Source organism: Drosophila tropicalis, unplaced genomic scaffold (genome assembly GCF_018151085.1).
Source record: "Drosophila tropicalis isolate 14030-0801.00 unplaced genomic scaffold, ASM1815108v1 contig_878, whole genome shotgun sequence".
NCBI classification, from domain to species: domain Eukaryota; kingdom Metazoa; phylum Arthropoda; class Insecta; order Diptera; family Drosophilidae; genus Drosophila; species Drosophila tropicalis.
The window spans coordinates 3,900,401-3,918,372 of NW_027173374.1; the positions used below are offsets into that span (position 1 = coordinate 3,900,401).

General features: G+C 40.6%; 3 protein-coding genes across 5 annotated transcripts in view; 2 read left to right on the forward strand and 1 right to left on the reverse strand.

The window, feature by feature from the left end:
• Mhcl (Myosin heavy chain-like) overlaps nt 1-17,972 on the forward strand; it is a 28,269-nt gene that overhangs the window by 2,622 nt on the left and 7,675 nt on the right. For 2 of the 3 annotated variants that reach the window (XM_068301991.1, XM_068301992.1), the window contains exons 1-8: nt 986-1,663; nt 3,852-4,286; nt 4,353-4,539; nt 4,967-5,133; nt 5,212-6,729; nt 6,794-6,988; nt 17,474-17,608; nt 17,672-17,899. In XM_068301991.1, coding sequence (XP_068158092.1) covers nt 1,001-1,663; nt 3,852-4,286; nt 4,353-4,539; nt 4,967-5,133; nt 5,212-6,729; nt 6,794-6,988; nt 17,474-17,608; nt 17,672-17,899 — 3,528 coding nt within the window. In that variant the 5' untranslated portion in view covers nt 986-1,000. Of the gene's footprint in view, nt 1-985; nt 1,664-3,851; nt 4,287-4,352; nt 4,540-4,966; nt 5,134-5,211; nt 6,730-6,793; nt 6,989-17,473; nt 17,609-17,671; nt 17,900-17,972 lie in introns of those variants that run through there. The other variant, XM_068301990.1, reaches the window with a different exon arrangement.
• On the reverse strand, nt 7,603-8,889 carry sxe2 (sex-specific enzyme 2). Its single transcript, XM_068301798.1, has 3 exons — nt 8,823-8,889; nt 8,502-8,748; nt 7,603-8,425 (listed from the first exon to the last, which is right to left on the reverse strand). Exons 1-3 carry the CDS (start codon nt 8,887-8,889, stop codon nt 7,603-7,605), a joined length of 1,137 nt encoding a protein of 378 aa, XP_068157899.1.
• On the forward strand, nt 14,412-16,309 carry LOC137585294 (uncharacterized). Its single transcript, XM_068301011.1, is given in 2 exon segments — nt 14,412-15,787; nt 15,790-16,309. Coding segments are annotated over 2 exon segments (1,740 nt in total). The 5' UTR covers nt 14,412-14,556; the 3' UTR covers nt 16,299-16,309.

The window sequence follows — 17,972 nt, forward strand, 5'->3', positions numbered from 1 at the left end:
CTTTTGGCATCGCGTAACCAATTGAATTTTTCAGAAAGCAATGGATTAGAAGGGTATCTTTAACTTGACCGGCAATTAAGCTGATCCAACATATGCATATGAGGGACAAAGTTCTTCACAAAATAAACTTGAAGATTTTTGTACAGTGTATAAAAACAATTTGGCAACACTGCAAATGGAAAAACTCGAACTGCATTTTGGTATGCAGTTAAAAACATGCAGCCCACTTCAAAGATCCATCGAAGCAGCCAGCAGCTAGCCAACGTTAGCGTAGACGACGACTTCAACTGCAGTTCTCTGCTGTGTGTATATATATGTGTGTGTGTGTGTGCATTTCTACACCCACTTTGGGCCTACACAAACAACATCTCTGTTGGAGTCGACGTCGACGTCTCTCTGTCTCTCTGTTTTTGTCGCGTTTTTTGTTGTTGTTACTCGCTTCGCCGTCGTTGAGGTTGGAGCATGGCTGTCAGTACGTTGAAAACATTGCCCAGGTTCGGTACGGAAATCGAGAAGACAACACAGACAACGCGCGCGCCCCGTCTGTTTAGTTCAGTTCAGTTGGAAGTCGTAACGCCCACAGCATTGTGAAAACTTTATTCTCCCCGCCATCGTGACTCGGCGCCGAGACTCTTGTGCAGCCAAAATCCTCAATCAATCAATTGCAAAGATCAATCTCTCGATTGCTCGATGATTGGCCATTTTTGAGTGTCTTTTTGTCTCTAATGTCAAAGCGTTAAAAGCCGAAAGCAAACAAAAAACAGGCATTTCCAAGGTTTTGCGCTCCAATTTCTCAGCACGCGTCGTTACTTACATACATACATATAACAGCGACTTTATTTAGTTACTTCCCGCTCCGTTTGTGATCTGTGGTGATCTGGTGTGGTCTGGTCATGCTCCAAGTGCTGCCTCTGCTGCTGCTGTTGGCCATGACAATTGTGTGTACACAGTGATCATATAACAAATTAGCAGTTGCCGCAGCGCGATTGGCTCTCTGACTATGTTTTTGAAGCCCAAGAGCTTTGAGCAAACGCTGCGGGGTGGCATTGTTCCCGCTGTGCCCGCAGCGCCTGGTTCCGGACTGAATCCCTCCTTCCACAAGGGTTGCACTGGCAAGGCGCATGCCTGTGGCACACATAAATCACAGAGATCACCAACAACTGCAACATCTGGAGTTAAGTCGCATCCCAGCGTCAAGGCCACACCCAAAGCGCAGCGTAAGAATAGCATTAGTTCAGAAACAATCAGTGAGAGTGGCTCAGAGAATTCCACAAGTTGGCCATCTTCATCTCTTGCCCCGCCAAAAATATTGCATACATCGATTAATAAATCCAAAGAAGCGCCACCACCAGCCAAACCGGTGACACCAATTTTTGAGCGATCATCCAGCCGTTCCCAGAGTTTTCGGCACAATGGCAAAGTTGGAGCTATTGGAGCATCGGGAATACGTCCACCCTGGAACAGCTCAGCAGTGGCTGCTTCAAAATATGCAGCAGCAGTGGCCGCAATAGCCGCCAGCTCTCCCCAATCGCCTATTCCCAACATACGAAATTCGTTTCGACGACGCCGTGACTCCCAAAATGCTGGGCTCCAATGGCCAAACATCTGGGCTAGTTCCCTGGCCTGCAACTATAAAAATTATGATGCAAGCGTCAAGAAAAAGGTGTGCATAAACAAATTACACTTACCAACAAACTCAAGCTCAAGGAAACTTAACTAACATATTAAATAGAAAGCCCTTACAATATGTTTAATGGCCTATTCCACATGACTTTTGAATGTGCAATATGCACCTTCATCTGTGATATATCTTTTTTAAACATTTTTTTAAGATTGTACTAAGAAGGACATTCACATACGTGTGTTAGGCAACCTTTGTTACATAATAATTAAATATGAAACTTCTAATTGTTCTAAATACGCACTTAACTTTTGATTTTTAAGTTAACAATACATATTTCCAAATTGCAACAAAACTATTTCCATGCTAACCAGTGTTATGCCTGTTGTCAAAACTTTCTAACCCTCACCGGACCGATCGTTGGAGCGAAAGACACGATCGATAGATCGTCGAACCATGACCCAAAGTAACCGATTTAGTTGCTATACCTTTATTTTTTGTTTTTGTTTTTTGTTATTTTTTATTTATTATTATTATGATGATTCCTCCTCGGACTGTGCGTGGGCCGATATGTACCGTCCATAATTTACGATATGGTCGTCGTCTTGTCGCGCTGCATTTATGGTTTTATGGCTCAATCGGCGAGCTGTGCCCGATGCGGCGACCCAAACGAGCGGAAGTATTCATTTAGGAGGTAAAAGAGATAGGGCGAGACTCCAACTAGTTGTCGCATTGCTTTGTTGTTTTCCATATTGTCAAATGGCAGTCTTTATTCCTCCTATTGTCCATTCTTTCTTTCTTGTCAAAGTTGCATAATACCAACCACATAGCATAATCTTGACAGTAGCCCATTTTGTTACTTGTCTGTCTGCTTCTGCCTTTGCCTCTGTTTCTTCTGTTGTCTTTTGCCTATTCCATGTTAATTAGTTAGTTAGTTTGTTCTGTATGTGCGTTGCCTTTTGTTGTTGTTCCTCTCCTTCTTTGTTTCTAATTTGTGCGTTTCATCAACTTCGGCGGTCTCTCTAGTCCGTATCGGCGTCGGCGGTGAGTTCGTTGACTTTCTTGTGAGTGCAGCAGCATTGATTGACAGTGGACATACGTGCAGCTCCCGCCGCATGATGAAACTCTAAATTTTTGTTTACAAATATTTTCCCATTTCCCAGTCTATCCTTGTCCCTCTCTTACAATGTTGTAAGATCTAGTGTGTGTGTGTCTATATACAAAACTGTGAAAAGATAAATCATCAACCATTTTAACAAATTTCTAGACTAAATAAATTTAAACAATTCTAGACTATGGTTTTCTAAACATCGTTTATTAACATTATCAAGAAATACGTCTCATTAAAGTAAATTTAATACTTGAGCGTCTTAAAGTTTGAAATAGTTTTATAAAATAGTTGTTATAGAAAGTAATAGAAAACAGACGTAAGAGGATTGGAAACCCAAAACCAAAACAATTCCCACAGATACCAAATTAGCTAAGAACAACTGACAACTGGCTCTTTAGTTAAAGAGCTTTAATTACACTTTTAAAATTAAATGGAAACTGAATGATATGCTAAAGTCTCCTGCAATCACTTTTTAATTACACAATTTAATTTAAAGTGTTAAATGAACCTTGCACAATATATTCATAATTACCTCACACAGAAACGGCAAACAAACTACAAAATAATGATCGAACTTAAGTGCTGACTGGAGTGTGGAATGGGTTGTGGATGGGGATGAGATCTAAGTTGGTGTGTTTAGATGAGGCCTTGTGGCAGATGCTGATGTTAATGCTGCAGAAGACTCGAAGAGATACAAATAAATGCCATTTATAGCTCTCAAATTGAACTGAGTTGCATAATACCGCATCCGCCATACTCCACTCTATCCACATCCATGTCGTCGCCGTCTTGAACGTTGTCGACGTAGTCGTCGTCTAACATTTGGCTGCGTCTAGAGGCAAACACTAATTAGGATTTAGAAAAAAACATGATCAAATTTAGAAATGCACCGAAATAAACCCAAATTCAGTTTCAACTGTAGACGAGGTGAAGCGAGATAATAAATGGAATAAATGCGTGAAAATGTGCCCTGATCCCAAAAATAAACCAAACACATAAACACACACATCCATACACAACAAATACAGATGCACATTTCACATTAAGAAGTTGCGCCGCCAACGAAATGTTGACCCCAATTTTTCATCGTCATCTCCTTTTGGTTTTTGTTTTTTGCAGAGCCGCCACGAGAATGGAACTGGAGGAGGAGGCATAGAAGAAGGATGTATAAGTAAGACCGACGTTAATGATTTGGATACGGATGTGGCTGATGCCACCCAACCGGAGCGTCTTTGGCTGGTACATCGTGGCGGCTTCACGGCAGCCCTGCGATTGCCGCCCACCGCTTCTGGTACGCCTCACGAGGAACATAAGTTGAGTGTGCGTCTGCTGCATAATGGCGAAGAGTTGATTGTCGACGAGGATGATATCGAGAAACAGAACAGCCCTGCCCTGGATCTGGCCGAGGATATTTGCGAATTGAAATATCTAAATGAAGCGTCTGTGTTGCATTGCCTGCGACAGCGTTATGCCAGCAATCTCATTCACACAAAAGCTGGGCCCACGCTGCTAGTGGTCAATCCCATGGCTCCATTGTCCCTCTACTCCGAGAAGGTATGTGTTGCTCTGCCCAGGCCTGGTCAGGTTATTTATCAAATTTTGTTGTTGTCGTCGTCGTAGGTTGTCTCCATGTTCCGGGGCTGCAAGACGGAGGATATGCCGCCCCATGTCTATTCGCTGGCGCAGACCGCCTACAGGAGTTTGGTTGAATCGCGACGCGATCAAAGTCTCATATTCATGGGCCGATCTGGTTCTGGCAAATCCACAAGCTTTAAGCATGCTCTCAACTACTTGGCGTTGGCTGCTGGTATGTCTAGACGTGGTTTCTTTGGCGTTGTACGCTGTGGGCTGGCCCAGTTTGGGTGCCACACCAAGAGAAAAACAAAAAATACAACAAAAAATTGCATTCTGCGTTCGATTGGTTCATTTGCATTTTGGTTAGAAATGCAGCTGCAATTAGTCAAGTCTCCAAGACTCACTGAGAGCATTGTTAGATGTAGGAAAAGCGCAGGAAGATCAGGGGACGGATATCGGCTGTGTATAGTTGTTCTGTAAGACCCACCATGTTGTTTACTCGTAGTATAAAAAACTAAAAAATAGGTCAAATTAAGGGAAAGGGTATATACAAGTATAGAAGACAGAAGATCATGTATAGGAATATATATACATATGTATTGTTTTTTTTGCAACTGGAATATGCTCTAAAAATCTTATTTTCTGAATATTTTATTCAGGCGCATACAATAATTTTATAAATGCGGAAAAGGTTAGCGCTCTGTGCACCATTTTGGAGGCTTTTGGCAATACAAAAACATGTCTCAATTCAAATGCAACACGAATGACGCAGCTGCTTAGCTTGGATTTTGATCAGACTGGTCAAATAGCATCCGCTTCTCTGCAGGTAAGTTGAAAAATAAAATTATTTCATAATTCTAAGTACATTTATTTACCCTCACATATCTTCCTATTCCATCACTAGGTATTGCTGCCAGAACGTCAACGGGCAGGGCGTCGGCTAGCCCATGAGCACAGCTTTCATATAATGACGCGTCTATTGGCCGGAGCAGCTGGGCTGCTGCAAAAAGAATTGCATTTGGAAAATATCACATCCGAGGATAGTCATCCGTTTATATCGCTTTCCCAGAAACTTGAGGATCGGCATCGAGCCGCAAATGATTTCATGCGCACCGTTCAGGCTTTCGAAACGCTGAACATTGATGCCAAGGCAGTGCGAGGCATTTGGAGTATTTTGGCCGCCATTTATCATTTGGGAATTGCCGGTGTGACCAAGCTGGGCACAGGTTCAACAGCTCGGACTCAGTTCGCCAATCCCACTGCAGCACGCAAAGCGGCCGGACTGTTGGGTGTAAATCTAGAAGATCTATCGGCGGCTGCTTTTGGACTGACACAGCCCAATTCCAACGGAAACCAGTTGAGTCCCTCAAAGTCACCAACCTCGGACGGAGGACAGGAGTTGGCCTGGGAATGCTTGGAAGCTTTGGTTATTGGCCTATATTCTGAGGCTTTGGCAGCAGTTGTAGCCTTGATAAATCGCCAGATCTGCACATCGGCCCACACTATAGCATCTATCATGCTGATCGATACGCCTGGTTTTCAGAATCCAGCCAGTTGTGGCCAACAATTGGGGGCCACTTTAAGTGATTTGCGTCACAATTATTTGCAGGAGCGATTGCAAATGCTATTTCATCATACCACATTGGTTGCTCCACGTGATCGATATGCCCAAGAGTTGGTCGAAATTGAAATGGACCAGTCAACGGAAAGTCATCCGGGTCCATTGATATCCCTCATTGACAAAGCTCCACAGAATCATGTAGTGCGCTCATCTCAGCGAGACTTACGGGAACACGATCGTCGTGGACTTCTATGGTTACTCGACGAGGAAGCCATCTATCCGAATTCAAATGACGACACATTCCTAGAGCGTTTATTTTCCCACTACGGTGATCGAGAACATCATTCACTGTTGCGCAAGTGCGCAGGTCCTCGTCAGATGGTCCTGCATCATTTGCAAGGCACCAATCCTGTGCTCTATGCAGTCGATGGATGGGTGCGACATAGTCGAGAGCATCCAGGAATCCGAAATGCTGTCTCGCTATTGCAGGACAGCAGTCGCGAGGAAATTAATCGTTTGTATATCGGCTCTTTGACCCGCGGCTCTGGAGCCATGGTCTTTTGCGGTTCTTTTGCCGGTCTGGAGGGCACCCAATCCTTGCGCCGTGTGTCCAGCATTCGACGATCCTTTACCACAGCCGGAGTGAAACGAAATTCCATAATGCTGCAAGTGAAATTCACTGTGGATGGCATTATTGATACACTACGCCGTACTGGAACACATTTTGTCCATTGTTATTTACTGCAACATAATGCAGGCAAACAGGCCAAATACACGGCCAACGGATCCCCTAACTCGCACGCCATGGCTCAGGCTGGCAGTGAAGAGGAAATGGTTAATATTCCACTTCTACGGAGTCAGGTGAGATGAAATACATACATGTTTATAGAAGTAGCTTCATTTAATATGATTACTCTTTCTCCAGTTGCGTGGATCTCAAGTGTTAGAGGCAGCGCGACTGCATCGTCTGGGATTTCCTGAATCTGTGCCATTAGTGGAATTTGTGCGTCGTTTTGGCCTTTTGGCCGGCGAGTTGGGCAATAATAAGGATGTTAGCGTTGAGCAGATATTAGCTGTCAATGAGCTAGATGTGGCCAGTTACCGTATTGGACCTAGTCAGGTGAGCGAAATTCTTTGTTAAATTTAATTTAAGTATGGGAAGAAAGTTTAAGAAAAGATTCGTTTTAAAGTTTTTCTTTTCACATTTGTTGTTAAAGTTTATTAACAATAATGGATTACGAATAGGAAAAGCACAAGAAAATTTAATTAGTTATTTAATTAGGACCTCTCTTTGTTAACAACACGTAATTTAAAAACATTTTGCGTTTGCATTTGCCTACTGTATTACTTGCTATTTCTTTAATTGTTTATTATTTATTAGTTGTCTTAAAATTAATTTAATTCTAGTCGACAGGAACTAAATTGACTTAACCATTTTATTATTTAGCATTGAACCAGTTTTATTTTTAATTCAATTCGGCTAATCACCAATTAGCTGTTGTGATTAAAGTGTCAAGTAAAGCAGTAATGGACTATGAAATATATAAATTGAAATAATGAATACAATTTCAAATTTATATTAGTTATGTATATTTTATAAATTCTTTATTAAGTCTTCTTAAAACATATATTAACTTAAGTTTTTATGCACCTAGAATTAAAGATTTGGTAGTAGCGCTTTTTCCCCTCCCCAATAACACCAACCAACGAACTATTTGACTGATCGTTTTAATATCATCTGCCTAATGGTCGCGCTGCTGCCACGGTCGATGGTTGGGGCTTTTGTATATGGACTAAGCCATCGTTATAGGCAAATGGCAAATGTTGCCGCGTACTAAAATAATAGACACCTTTCTTGGGCACTGCTGGCTCACCGCCCATAAACGCATTGGGAGTGCAGAGGGATGACGAAGGCGCTGCACATCCACAAGTTGCCGTTCGAATGTCATCCACTGAATTACAACGCACAGCTCCAAACATTTGGGGGCGACGCACTGACTCGACATAGTAGTACAAGGCAGCGAAGTGATCGCATACGAAATCAAATTCTGTGGCCGTTCCATTCGGACAATGAGGCTGGCCGAGACCCCAATTGACAAAGAAAGATGCATGACTCAAGCGATCACTGGGATTACCCAGCAATGTGACATCCGTGTGAATGGACTCCACATAGTTGGCATCATCGGGGGCCAATCGCTCCTTGGGCCCCAAATACCGCTGCACAAGTCCAGCAGGATCCAAAGCGATAATTGCTCCCAAACGTTGTGGTTTTATTAATTTTCCTGTTAAGCCTGAGATATGGCAGCCAGCACTGTGGCCAACTAGATAAAATTGTTCGAATGGCACTCCAGTCGTCGCATTTAAGAATTTAATGAATTTGGCCAAAGTCTGGGCTATTGATTGCAATTGTCTGGAGACTCGTGGATAGCTTATATCCAACGACTGGCGACTCCAATCCAATATAATAACATTAAAATCACCTCGCGATAAATAAGCATCTTTGATGGCTGCATTGGAGCAACTAGAGCTGCTTCCTGCCCAGCCATGAATTTGTATCCTGATGGAACAAAACAAAAAAAACACAAAATTATATCTGGCAAAAGCATGCAAAGGAATCGTTTCCAATCACTAACCGAACTGGCCACTTGGGATTGAAATTAGACTTTTTAAGCACTTCCACGTCACCTGGACGCAACAATTGTCGCTTCTGAGGATTCAGACGTGTGTAAAGATCAAATTGTAAGAGTTTCGATTGTGGTATCTTTGCGCGTGTACCCAGCAGTATTTTTAATTCGTTTTGAAACATGCCCTCTACTAAATTCGACATTGTAATTTCACATTTGCCGCTCTCAAAAGCAAACAATCGTCCATTGGCAGTAGCTGAAAATAATACAATAGGAGTTTATTTTTCTTAACTTTCCAATTCAGAACGATTCTTGAATTAAGACACTCACTTCCCAGGGCTTGGCAGTGTATGGCACACAAAAGGATAATTGAAATAGTTTTTTGAATAAATAGCATCTTATTCAAATCCTTTCTCAATAAGCACTTTTACTTGAAATTTAAAATCACAAAAATGCGTCTGTTGGCAACGCTCACACAAAATATTTTATTTATCTTTTTTTTCACACAAAATTCTCAGAGCTCGGTTCAGCGACACTGAAGCGTTAAAATGATACTTTTATATGTATATATTTATATAAATACATATATTGGTATACCTCCGACGCGTTCCAAGCTCTGAGCTATATTGCAAAAAATTCTAAATGGAGGCTTGGTTAAATAAAGAGCCAGCCCCAGCAAGCAGCTAGCAGTAAGCAAGCTTGCAAGGGCGCCGTTAACGTCCAGTTACCCAGTTGGCCGGCCGGCTGGCTCGGTCACTGTCATGATGAACGCTCATTAAGGTGGCAAACTTGTTGAGTTCTGGCTCTGTTTCTGATGCCTCTGCCATCAGCAGCTACTGTCCCTTTTTGCAGCAAAACAATGCCAACAATTGCAAGTATAAGTGCAAGGAAAACACTTGGGCTGCTTGGAGTGCTTGCTTTTCATGATCAATGATCGGCGATCAATTTGCTAAAACCGCCAAAGAACTTCCCTTCACCACGAAATGTCGAATATCAACGTTTGTCATCTTATTTTCGAGTTATCTAGATGCTGCTAAGCGTTTTACCCTCACCGAGTAAAGGTTTCTTGATTTTACAATGAACGTTGTTTAATTTGTTGCTATTCGGCAAAGTCTAAAAAGGCATCTAAAATTAGGCTCCATTTCTTAATTTGTAAATATATTAGAATCAGACAAACTTAAAAGTAACAGAAAAATTGGAGTACTTTATAGTCTGACTTGAATTTGCGGAAGCTAAGGGATATTCTTAAAATAACAGCGTAGCTGTAAGTGTATGCAAGTCTTGTCTAATCGAAAAAATGTATTTAATTATTTAGTTTTGTCATAGTTTGTATAATTTCTTGTGAAGCAAAAAACTTTACGTATTTAAATTAGTAAACTATTCCTAATTAGTTAATAGAAAAATTAGAGAGTTTACAGTTTCCTTAAAACCGAAATCCAGTTCTTTTATTGTGACATTTACTGATCCCACATACCTATAGTACTTTCCTACTTTCTATTTAAATGTGAGAATAATTCAATAATTAAGTAATTGCAATTGGTGTTATGTAAAAGTAATGAGACCTACCTTAAAGTGTATCTAAGTTTCGTCCAATTGAATAGAATTTGTTATATTTATTAGTTTAACCACCCAAAATTAAAAATTTAGCAAGTCATTTAATCTAAGATGATCATCCAATGGGTCACAATAGGCTTTCACCGTTGGGGGCAGCCCAAGGCGGCAGCCGGCAGACGATTTTGTGTGCTTACGTATTCATTTATGCGTTTTTAAATACATGCCTATAGATATATATTTATATATCTGTATTATGGTAATTTATAGTTTTTTTAAACTCTTTTCTTTTGTGAACTTTTTGAGAGTTTTTCGGTTTGGTTTCGGTTATCGTGATTTACAGTTGTTGTGGAAACAGACAGGTCCAAAAGAGATTGCCAAGAGCTTTTGTCTTATATAAAAGTGAACATCGAAAATCTTAATTGGAAAATTATTATTTTCAATGTTTAGCAATGCCAATCAAATCGGACGTATTATTTATATTAATTTATTTTAATGGAATAATTGCATGATAAATGGAATAAATCTGGCATAGATTAGATTCGATATTAAGCAATTGTTAGCCAATTTATTTGAATGATTGTTTACAAAGGTTTTCCATTTTTATATTTCAATTATTAATTATTTTTCTCGTAGCGCATTCAGCATTCAGCATAGACATTATTATCAAGCTTCATAGTCCAGTTACTAAACCTTACTAATTAGTTTTGCCAACAGATTCGCTCTCTTCAATTCAGTCATTGATCTTTTTTGCCAGAAATAGTTGTAGTTACTCTTGATTACTGTTTAGCCTCTCTGACCGGGAACATCTAAACATATGCTCAGCAAACATCAACATCATCAACATTAAAAAGATTTCGTTTTTGCATGAACTTTGCGGTGTTTTTTGAATCATTTAGCAGGTCTTACGTGTCGAAGCATAAAAGTGTGACTTTATGACTCGTCTTGACATTACTTGCTTACGATTTGTTTTGCTCTGTCCATTCATACCAAAAGTTATTTGGTAAAGATCGTTAAACTCGTGCGTGCAAATCGTGCAAAAGTTTATTGACAGGATTTACGTCTTAAAGTAAATAATTTTAGCTTATTAACAAATTTGTCTGTTTCTTTGTTTGTTTCTTTGCTTGTTTGTTAATTTATTACTTTCAAATCTAATTGTTAATTCGCCTTGAGATTTCTGGCCAATCATCGAAATATCTCAAGAAAAATTCGTTTTATTGATTTCGACATGTTCGATTCGGAATCCTTTCTTATTGTGATTGTTTTACCCTGCAATTATTGTATTAAATGAGACCCGTAATTATTGAAGCCTATCTTCATCGTCGCAAGTCAGGCCCTCTGCCTGAACGCGGCACTACAGACCTGACCACACTTTCAATGAAACGTGCAACTGGCCTAAAAAGTTGATGATGATAGAATGTTTAAACTAGTTTTTTTTTGTTGGGATTTTAAGCTTACATAAGCCTGACTAAGCATAAAAAAGAAGTCACCTGTTCTTTTCTTCTTTTATGATAGTCAGTTCATCAACTTCATTGATTTGATATACCTGTTTATGGTAATAACAGTTTGCTTGGAATAAAATGAACCCATTGGACAGGCAAATTTTCAAGGGCAGCAGGCATAATAAAACGAAAAATAAATTTCACTTCAATATGAAAGTCACTTTATCCAGATGCTTCTATAAAACTGGACAGGACTGTAATTACTTGTTAAACGGTATAAGTTACATGCTCTCAACAACATCTCAGGCATGTGGCTGGAATGGTGGAATGATGGTGACTTGATTCGGCCACTTCGTTGGTTGCCTGGGATTTTTTTTATTTCCTGTTCTTGTCGTCCGACAACTGTGAATCGAACCCAAAAGGTGGGTAGATAGTGCTCCGAAAAGCGATCGTAATACACAAAACTTTGACGTCACTTGTTGCAAGTCCACTTTTATCGTCGTTATTGTTATTGTTTTGTTTTGTTTTGTGTTGTGTGGCTCTGACGCCTGACGACTTTCACGGTCAAGTTCATTGGTGAGGCAATTGCATTGCATTGTTCCTTGCCGTCTCTGTTGGTTGTCGTCTGTGGTATAGAATTCCCCCCAACTGTGAATTAGGGATCGCTGGACCAGCCTCTTGGTTTTGCCAGTGCCTGGCACTTAGTTGGTTTTTCTACTCGGAGTTCGCCTCATGTTGCCTGTGTGTGGCTTATCAAATGGGAATCACAGTGTCAATGCCAGCGCCAGATTAAACAGCTGGTACAGAGACAGCGAATACCTTGTAAACATGCTCCTTCAGTTGTGCGGTCAGAGGAATGCGGTGAATGAGATTTGGCGTTTATTTCTACTAATCTATGGACTGGCCAGTGTCTGTCTCATCAGTCGCTGTGTATGTACATATTTTGGTTTTGTTTTTGAATTATTTTTGTTTCTGTGTGTGAGTGTATGTGTGTGTGTGTCGGGAAAGTGTCGAAAAATCCGAAACCAATTTTAATTCCGACTACGATTACAGCAAAACCATACAGGCAGTCGGGCCAGGCCAGGCACAAGCCAATCGAACGAATGTTTTTGCTGCTGTTGTTGTTTTTGTGTTTGTCGTTTGACTTTCACCAAAAAATGACGTTGCGTTTACCAGCGACGACCTGGTGCAACCTGCAGACAAGCTGCCGCTGCCGCTGCCGTTGCTGCTGCATTCGAGCATAAAAACAAAAACCACATTTGACCAACTGCCTGCCTGCCTGCACATTAACATTTTCTTCATCAAAGTGAAATTTTTAACGTTCGCTTTCATTAGAAATGACACAAAGCCAGCCAATCGTCAGTCTGTCGATCTGCCTGTCGAAGGTGGGGCATGGGTTGGTTTTTTTTTTTCGGGCATTACATAATATTTTTAGGCGGAATTCTGTCTGTCGTCAATGCTGCAGCTTAAAATTAAAACATGAAAATCTCATTAACGCCCTGGACAACTCACACACACACACACACACACTGGAAAACGGGGGGCGTGTCACTTAATCAACTGGCGCATTAATCTTACTAAAAACCCTATATAATGAGTGGGCATATATTTTGATATTGCATTTAAACTTGTTTCTTACTTATGAAACATAAGCAGGAAGTTGCATATTCATACATATATTTTAGGCATATATTTCAAAAGAGTCTCAATATTTTAGTGACATATTGACCAAGGACTCGATGTTAACTAGCTGATAATTGCTAATCGAGCATAAAAGTTGATTTATTACGATTATATTGAGTAAAGGTTTATCTTCTGTATGATGAGATCAAAAAGAAGGGCAGTAAAAACGAAAAAAACCATCTAAATAATTACTTTTTGCATAAATGAAAAGAAGACGATTGAATATGAAATTAAGTTTTGTCCAAAGCCATTTTCCTCTTGTATAAATCACTGTGCAGGTCTCCAATTCTTGATCTCTTGGGTTAAGTAGAAAGATATCGAAGACTCTGAAAGGATCCTTCAGACTGCGGTTAGTTTATGTTTACTTGCATTTTAAAAAGTTATTTCCTATACTGCTCTCTTCCTTTCTTCTGGATAAAAAAACCCTCTTATGTAATATTCATAAATTCTTTTATTCTGTTATTTTCCGTGAATTGAAAATTTGTTTTTCCAATTTTCCTTGACTTGGTCGTGTCTCTGTAATCTTCGCTAGCCGGGCTAATGAACTTTCAACCTTACATCCACCTCAATTCCTATACAAATATTTGCTTTGCTTGTGCCCTGAGTCTATTTTATTTTCTTTCATTTCCAATCTCTTGTGGGGTCTCTGAGACCAATTGCTGACAATGACAAAAGCAAAACAAGACCCTTGGCGGAGTGCGATGCGACTGTATGCAGCCAGTGGCCAATGCACTTGTTTCACTTTTCTTTATCCAAGTCCATGATGACTCTCATAATGATGATGTTGATCATGATGATGAGGATGATGTCTACCATAATGTTGATAATTAGACTGGCCAACTATAAATCGAGCATTTGAAAACGCTGATTGTTGATGTCTGCAATTAGCATCGAATCGAACCTGAGAGGTTACTGCAACACGTTGCAGACTGTTGGTGTGGTACCCCGCTAGTCTCCACCCCGCCTTAGCTTACCCTACCTCAATTACGGTAAGCCGCGACGATGGTGACTGCGACCATGTCCACAGTTGTTGTTGCTGATGTTGTTGTTATTTTTTATTTTATTTTTCGTTTTGCGTTGATAAGCCACTTTCGAATGCAGAGGCAATGTTTGGTTTGACTGTTGGCCGTTTCAAGACTGGCCAAGAAATTCAGTTGCGTCGCCGAGCTCAAAGAGAAAACAACACACGAATTACGCGCCCCAAAGATATCCCCAGGTTTAGCTACAGCTACAGCCACAGCTCCAGCCATAAACTCCACCAAGCTGCACCAGCTCCAGCTCTGTGTGAAAGTGTCGGCATCGTCGTCTGGTCAGCGAAAGGAAATTTGCAATTTATTGCAAAATTTTCATTAAACTTTTACTTTACATAATCATTGTTGTCGTACATCATGTACAAGCATACGGTCAAGTCCAAATTGTCGCAGGTTCGCAGTAATCCGCCCCAGGCCACAGGCACTCCCATGCCAAATGGAAATCAAAGACAAATGCATGGCCTTGGAGCTGGCAAGAAGTTCTTCTCACACATACGACACAAAATAGAGGATAATCTAACGCCCAGATTGAGTGGAAAACTATATTACAAAGGTAGTAAGCACACACGTTCCATGAGTGCTCTCAGTCTAGTGGACACCAATGGCTGTGTGGATGGCAAATATACTCCCAAGGTGCCAATGCCTCTAACACCAACAACGGCAACAACAGCGCCACAAATTTCATCATCAATGCAGATGACCTCGAACAGCATATGCAGCTATGTGGACAGCGACGACGACGTGGATAGCCAATTGAGCTTGAGCCTTAATCTTGCACAGCAATCGCTGGAAGATGAAATATTTGCCGAACTCGAAAAGGTTGCCCATGATGAGAGCAAATTGAACGAGGTACTGCAAAGTTTTGATCAAATTCTAAGTGAATATCCACCGCCAGTGACCAGCACAATAGAGGAAATGCCAATGGCTATGGCTACTTCTGTCCCACCTCCACCACCGCCAGTCGAATTCAGTGACGACAAACAGCAACAGCAGCTCTTGTCCAAATCTTTCACTTCCCTGAGCATAACTGGCAGGGGTAAAAGACAAATTTATCAAACTCCAGAGCTGGCCAACTCCATGTTATTGATTCGTCGCTCCAATTCTACAAGCAGATACAGTTCTTTATGTGAACTAAACTCTCCCTCTTCACTGAATGGCAGTCGTATACCGATTGCCATATCAAAGCATTCTAGCAGTTTGCGTAAAAGTAGCGAAAGCTTCTGTATGGAGCAGCCAAAGGATACTAGCAAAAAGCGTACCAGATCCTTGCTGACCTTAAACACAAGTTATGTCGTGGCTTCAGCCATTAAACCCAATCCGAAACGTGCAAACTCTACATTGGAAAAGCCTCCGAGACGAAGCAATAGCAGCATAAGTAGAGTCAACTCCAGAAATTGCCAGACACCAGCCAACACGCCCAATGCCAATGGTAATGCCAATGCCAATGCCAATAGTGATGAGCTGCTGGTCAAATGTCTGGCCAAAGGTCATGAAATTTTACGTAAAGTGGAAAATTTGAATGCCAGTAAACCGGCTCCGCGCCGAGCCACTCGTGGCATACACAAAGAGCATTCGCATGTGGTAAAGAACAAAAAAAATTGCAGAAATTGCAATATGCCAACGAGGAGAAAGTAAGGAAACCCAAATTAGAATCCTGCAAGATAATCCCACCCAAATTGGGTGAGACATCGGATAAAAATCAGGAGCTATTGGTTCAGGTTAAAGTGGCAGAGTGTGTGCGACCTGTTAAACAGAAGCAGGATGATGATGATCAGGAAGAGCATAATGACTCCGATGATTCGGGACATATCAGTAATACGGTTTTGTCCATTTCGACATCAACTACCAATTCAACGGGCAGCCTATGCGAATCCGAGGGCGAGGATATATCAAATAAAATGCCTAAATCGAATAAAATTAAAGAACTTTTGGAGAAATTTGAGGCGAAGGCTCATTTAAATGGAAATCCCACTCCCAATCTCAGTGGGATGGCTACGACAACCACCAAAGTTGCTCAGGTTCAGGCAGTACGCTGTATACACACTCAGGTGGAGATCTATCCCACTTACACGAAAGAGGTAACTATACGGCTGAGCTAAGGCCCAAGATGAGGGACGATAAGATCAACAGCCGATTCCCCTTCCCCCAAATTCATATATACACATAACTTAACTTTTATGCCTTGTATCTACTATATATTCTAACTGTTAACTGGAATAAAACTTATTTATTTATTGTATTAAAGAACAAATTTTGCTTTTTGGGTTTATCTTTTCTAATCTATCTACTCTATTTTCCTGCTTTTGGTTTACGGACGTATTATTTTGTGTGCTTGTAGTTGTTGTTATTGTTGTTGCCACACCCTCGTCTATAAGTTATATATCCCCCACATACTGCAATTTCACATTGGTTTACTTTCCTTTTTCTCTCTTTGTTTTTTTTTTTTTTTTTTTTGTTGGTTTCTGTTATTGTTGTTGTTGTCTACGTGCGATGCATAATTAAACAATTTGAAAATAGTTTCTCGCGAATTCGGCGACATATTAGTAGACAGGCACACCTTGAAAGGTGCGTCCGTCCCACCTCTGAGATGGGTTAGGATGGCACTCCAAGAGCGGAAGAGTGAGAAAGCAAGCATTGACTAACTAATTTGTATGTACTGCCAGGAACCCACATAACGCACATGAACGGACGGTCTGTTGTCCACATAAAAGTAGCATTTAACACTCGAAATAGTCTCTCCTCTTCTTCGTTTGCAGTTTATGGGCAATGTCTTGTTTGAAATTTCATTTTCATTGCTCATCACTTTCACACGAATCACATATGAGACGGGGCCGCAGGTGTTGCTGCACCTCCGACACCTTGACCTTCATTTCCTTGAATTCGAGTTGATTTGATTTGGTTTCCTCATGTAATGTTATGCTGCAGCTGCACATAGAAATGAAGCTGCAAATGAAAATATGTTAATCAGAATAATGAAAATCCTGCTGACAAAGTTAGCAAATTTAAAAGAATATGTTGCTCCATGTAAATAAATATATTTCTTTAAATCATATACGAATGCGAAAATGAAACACTTGTCTTTTTGCACCTTAGCAGAGAGTAAAATTCAACAATTTCCCTAAACATAATAGGATTTCCTATTAAGTTGCTCTAAGAATAATTAAAAGCAGAAACATTTGAGTTTCTTCTTTAAACTATTTTCTTCTTTAATATAATAAACATTTTTTTCTGCTTTATTTTATGTATTAATAATTCTCTTTCTTCCACTTTGCAGATACTTTTCCGATCTGGTGTATTGACAGAATTGGAAGCCAAACGCGATGTCCTTCTTTCGGACCGTATTATACAATTACAGGCATTTTGTCGTGGTTATTTGGCACGCAAAAAGATGTCACAACGACGTGTTCAGGTTAATATTGACCCACTACCTCTTGATAGATCCAATCGACTCATTTGAGTATTAATTTTACAGGAATTGGCTGTACGATGTATTCAGCGAAATGTCAAAGCCTTTCTGGCCGTACGTGATTGGCCTTGGTGGCGTCTCTTGGTTAGGGTCACTCCGCTCCTCAATGTCCATCGCACCGAAGAACAATTGAAGACCGCCAACGAGGAGTTACTTATGCTGCGCGCCAAATTGGAGAAAATCGAATGCGATCGCAGTGAGGTTAAGGCTGAGAATCAGAAACTAGAAGCCAAGGTAAGTCTAATCAAATTGTTTAGATCTAAGAAAGAATTAAGTGGGTATCTATTGCGTCAGTTGCTTTTATAAA

Coding starts and splice junctions, on each gene's coding strand:
- sxe2 (XM_068301798.1), bottom strand. CDS start 8,889: ATGCTATTTATTCAAAAAACTATTTCAATTATCCTTTTGTGTGCCATA. Junction 8,749..8,822: donor ACACTGCCAAGCCCTGGGAA/GTGAGTGTCTTA, acceptor TATTATTTTCAG/CTACTGCCAATGGACGATTG. Junction 8,426..8,501: donor AATCCCAAGTGGCCAGTTCG/GTTAGTGATTGG, acceptor TTGTTCCATCAG/GATACAAATTCATGGCTGGG.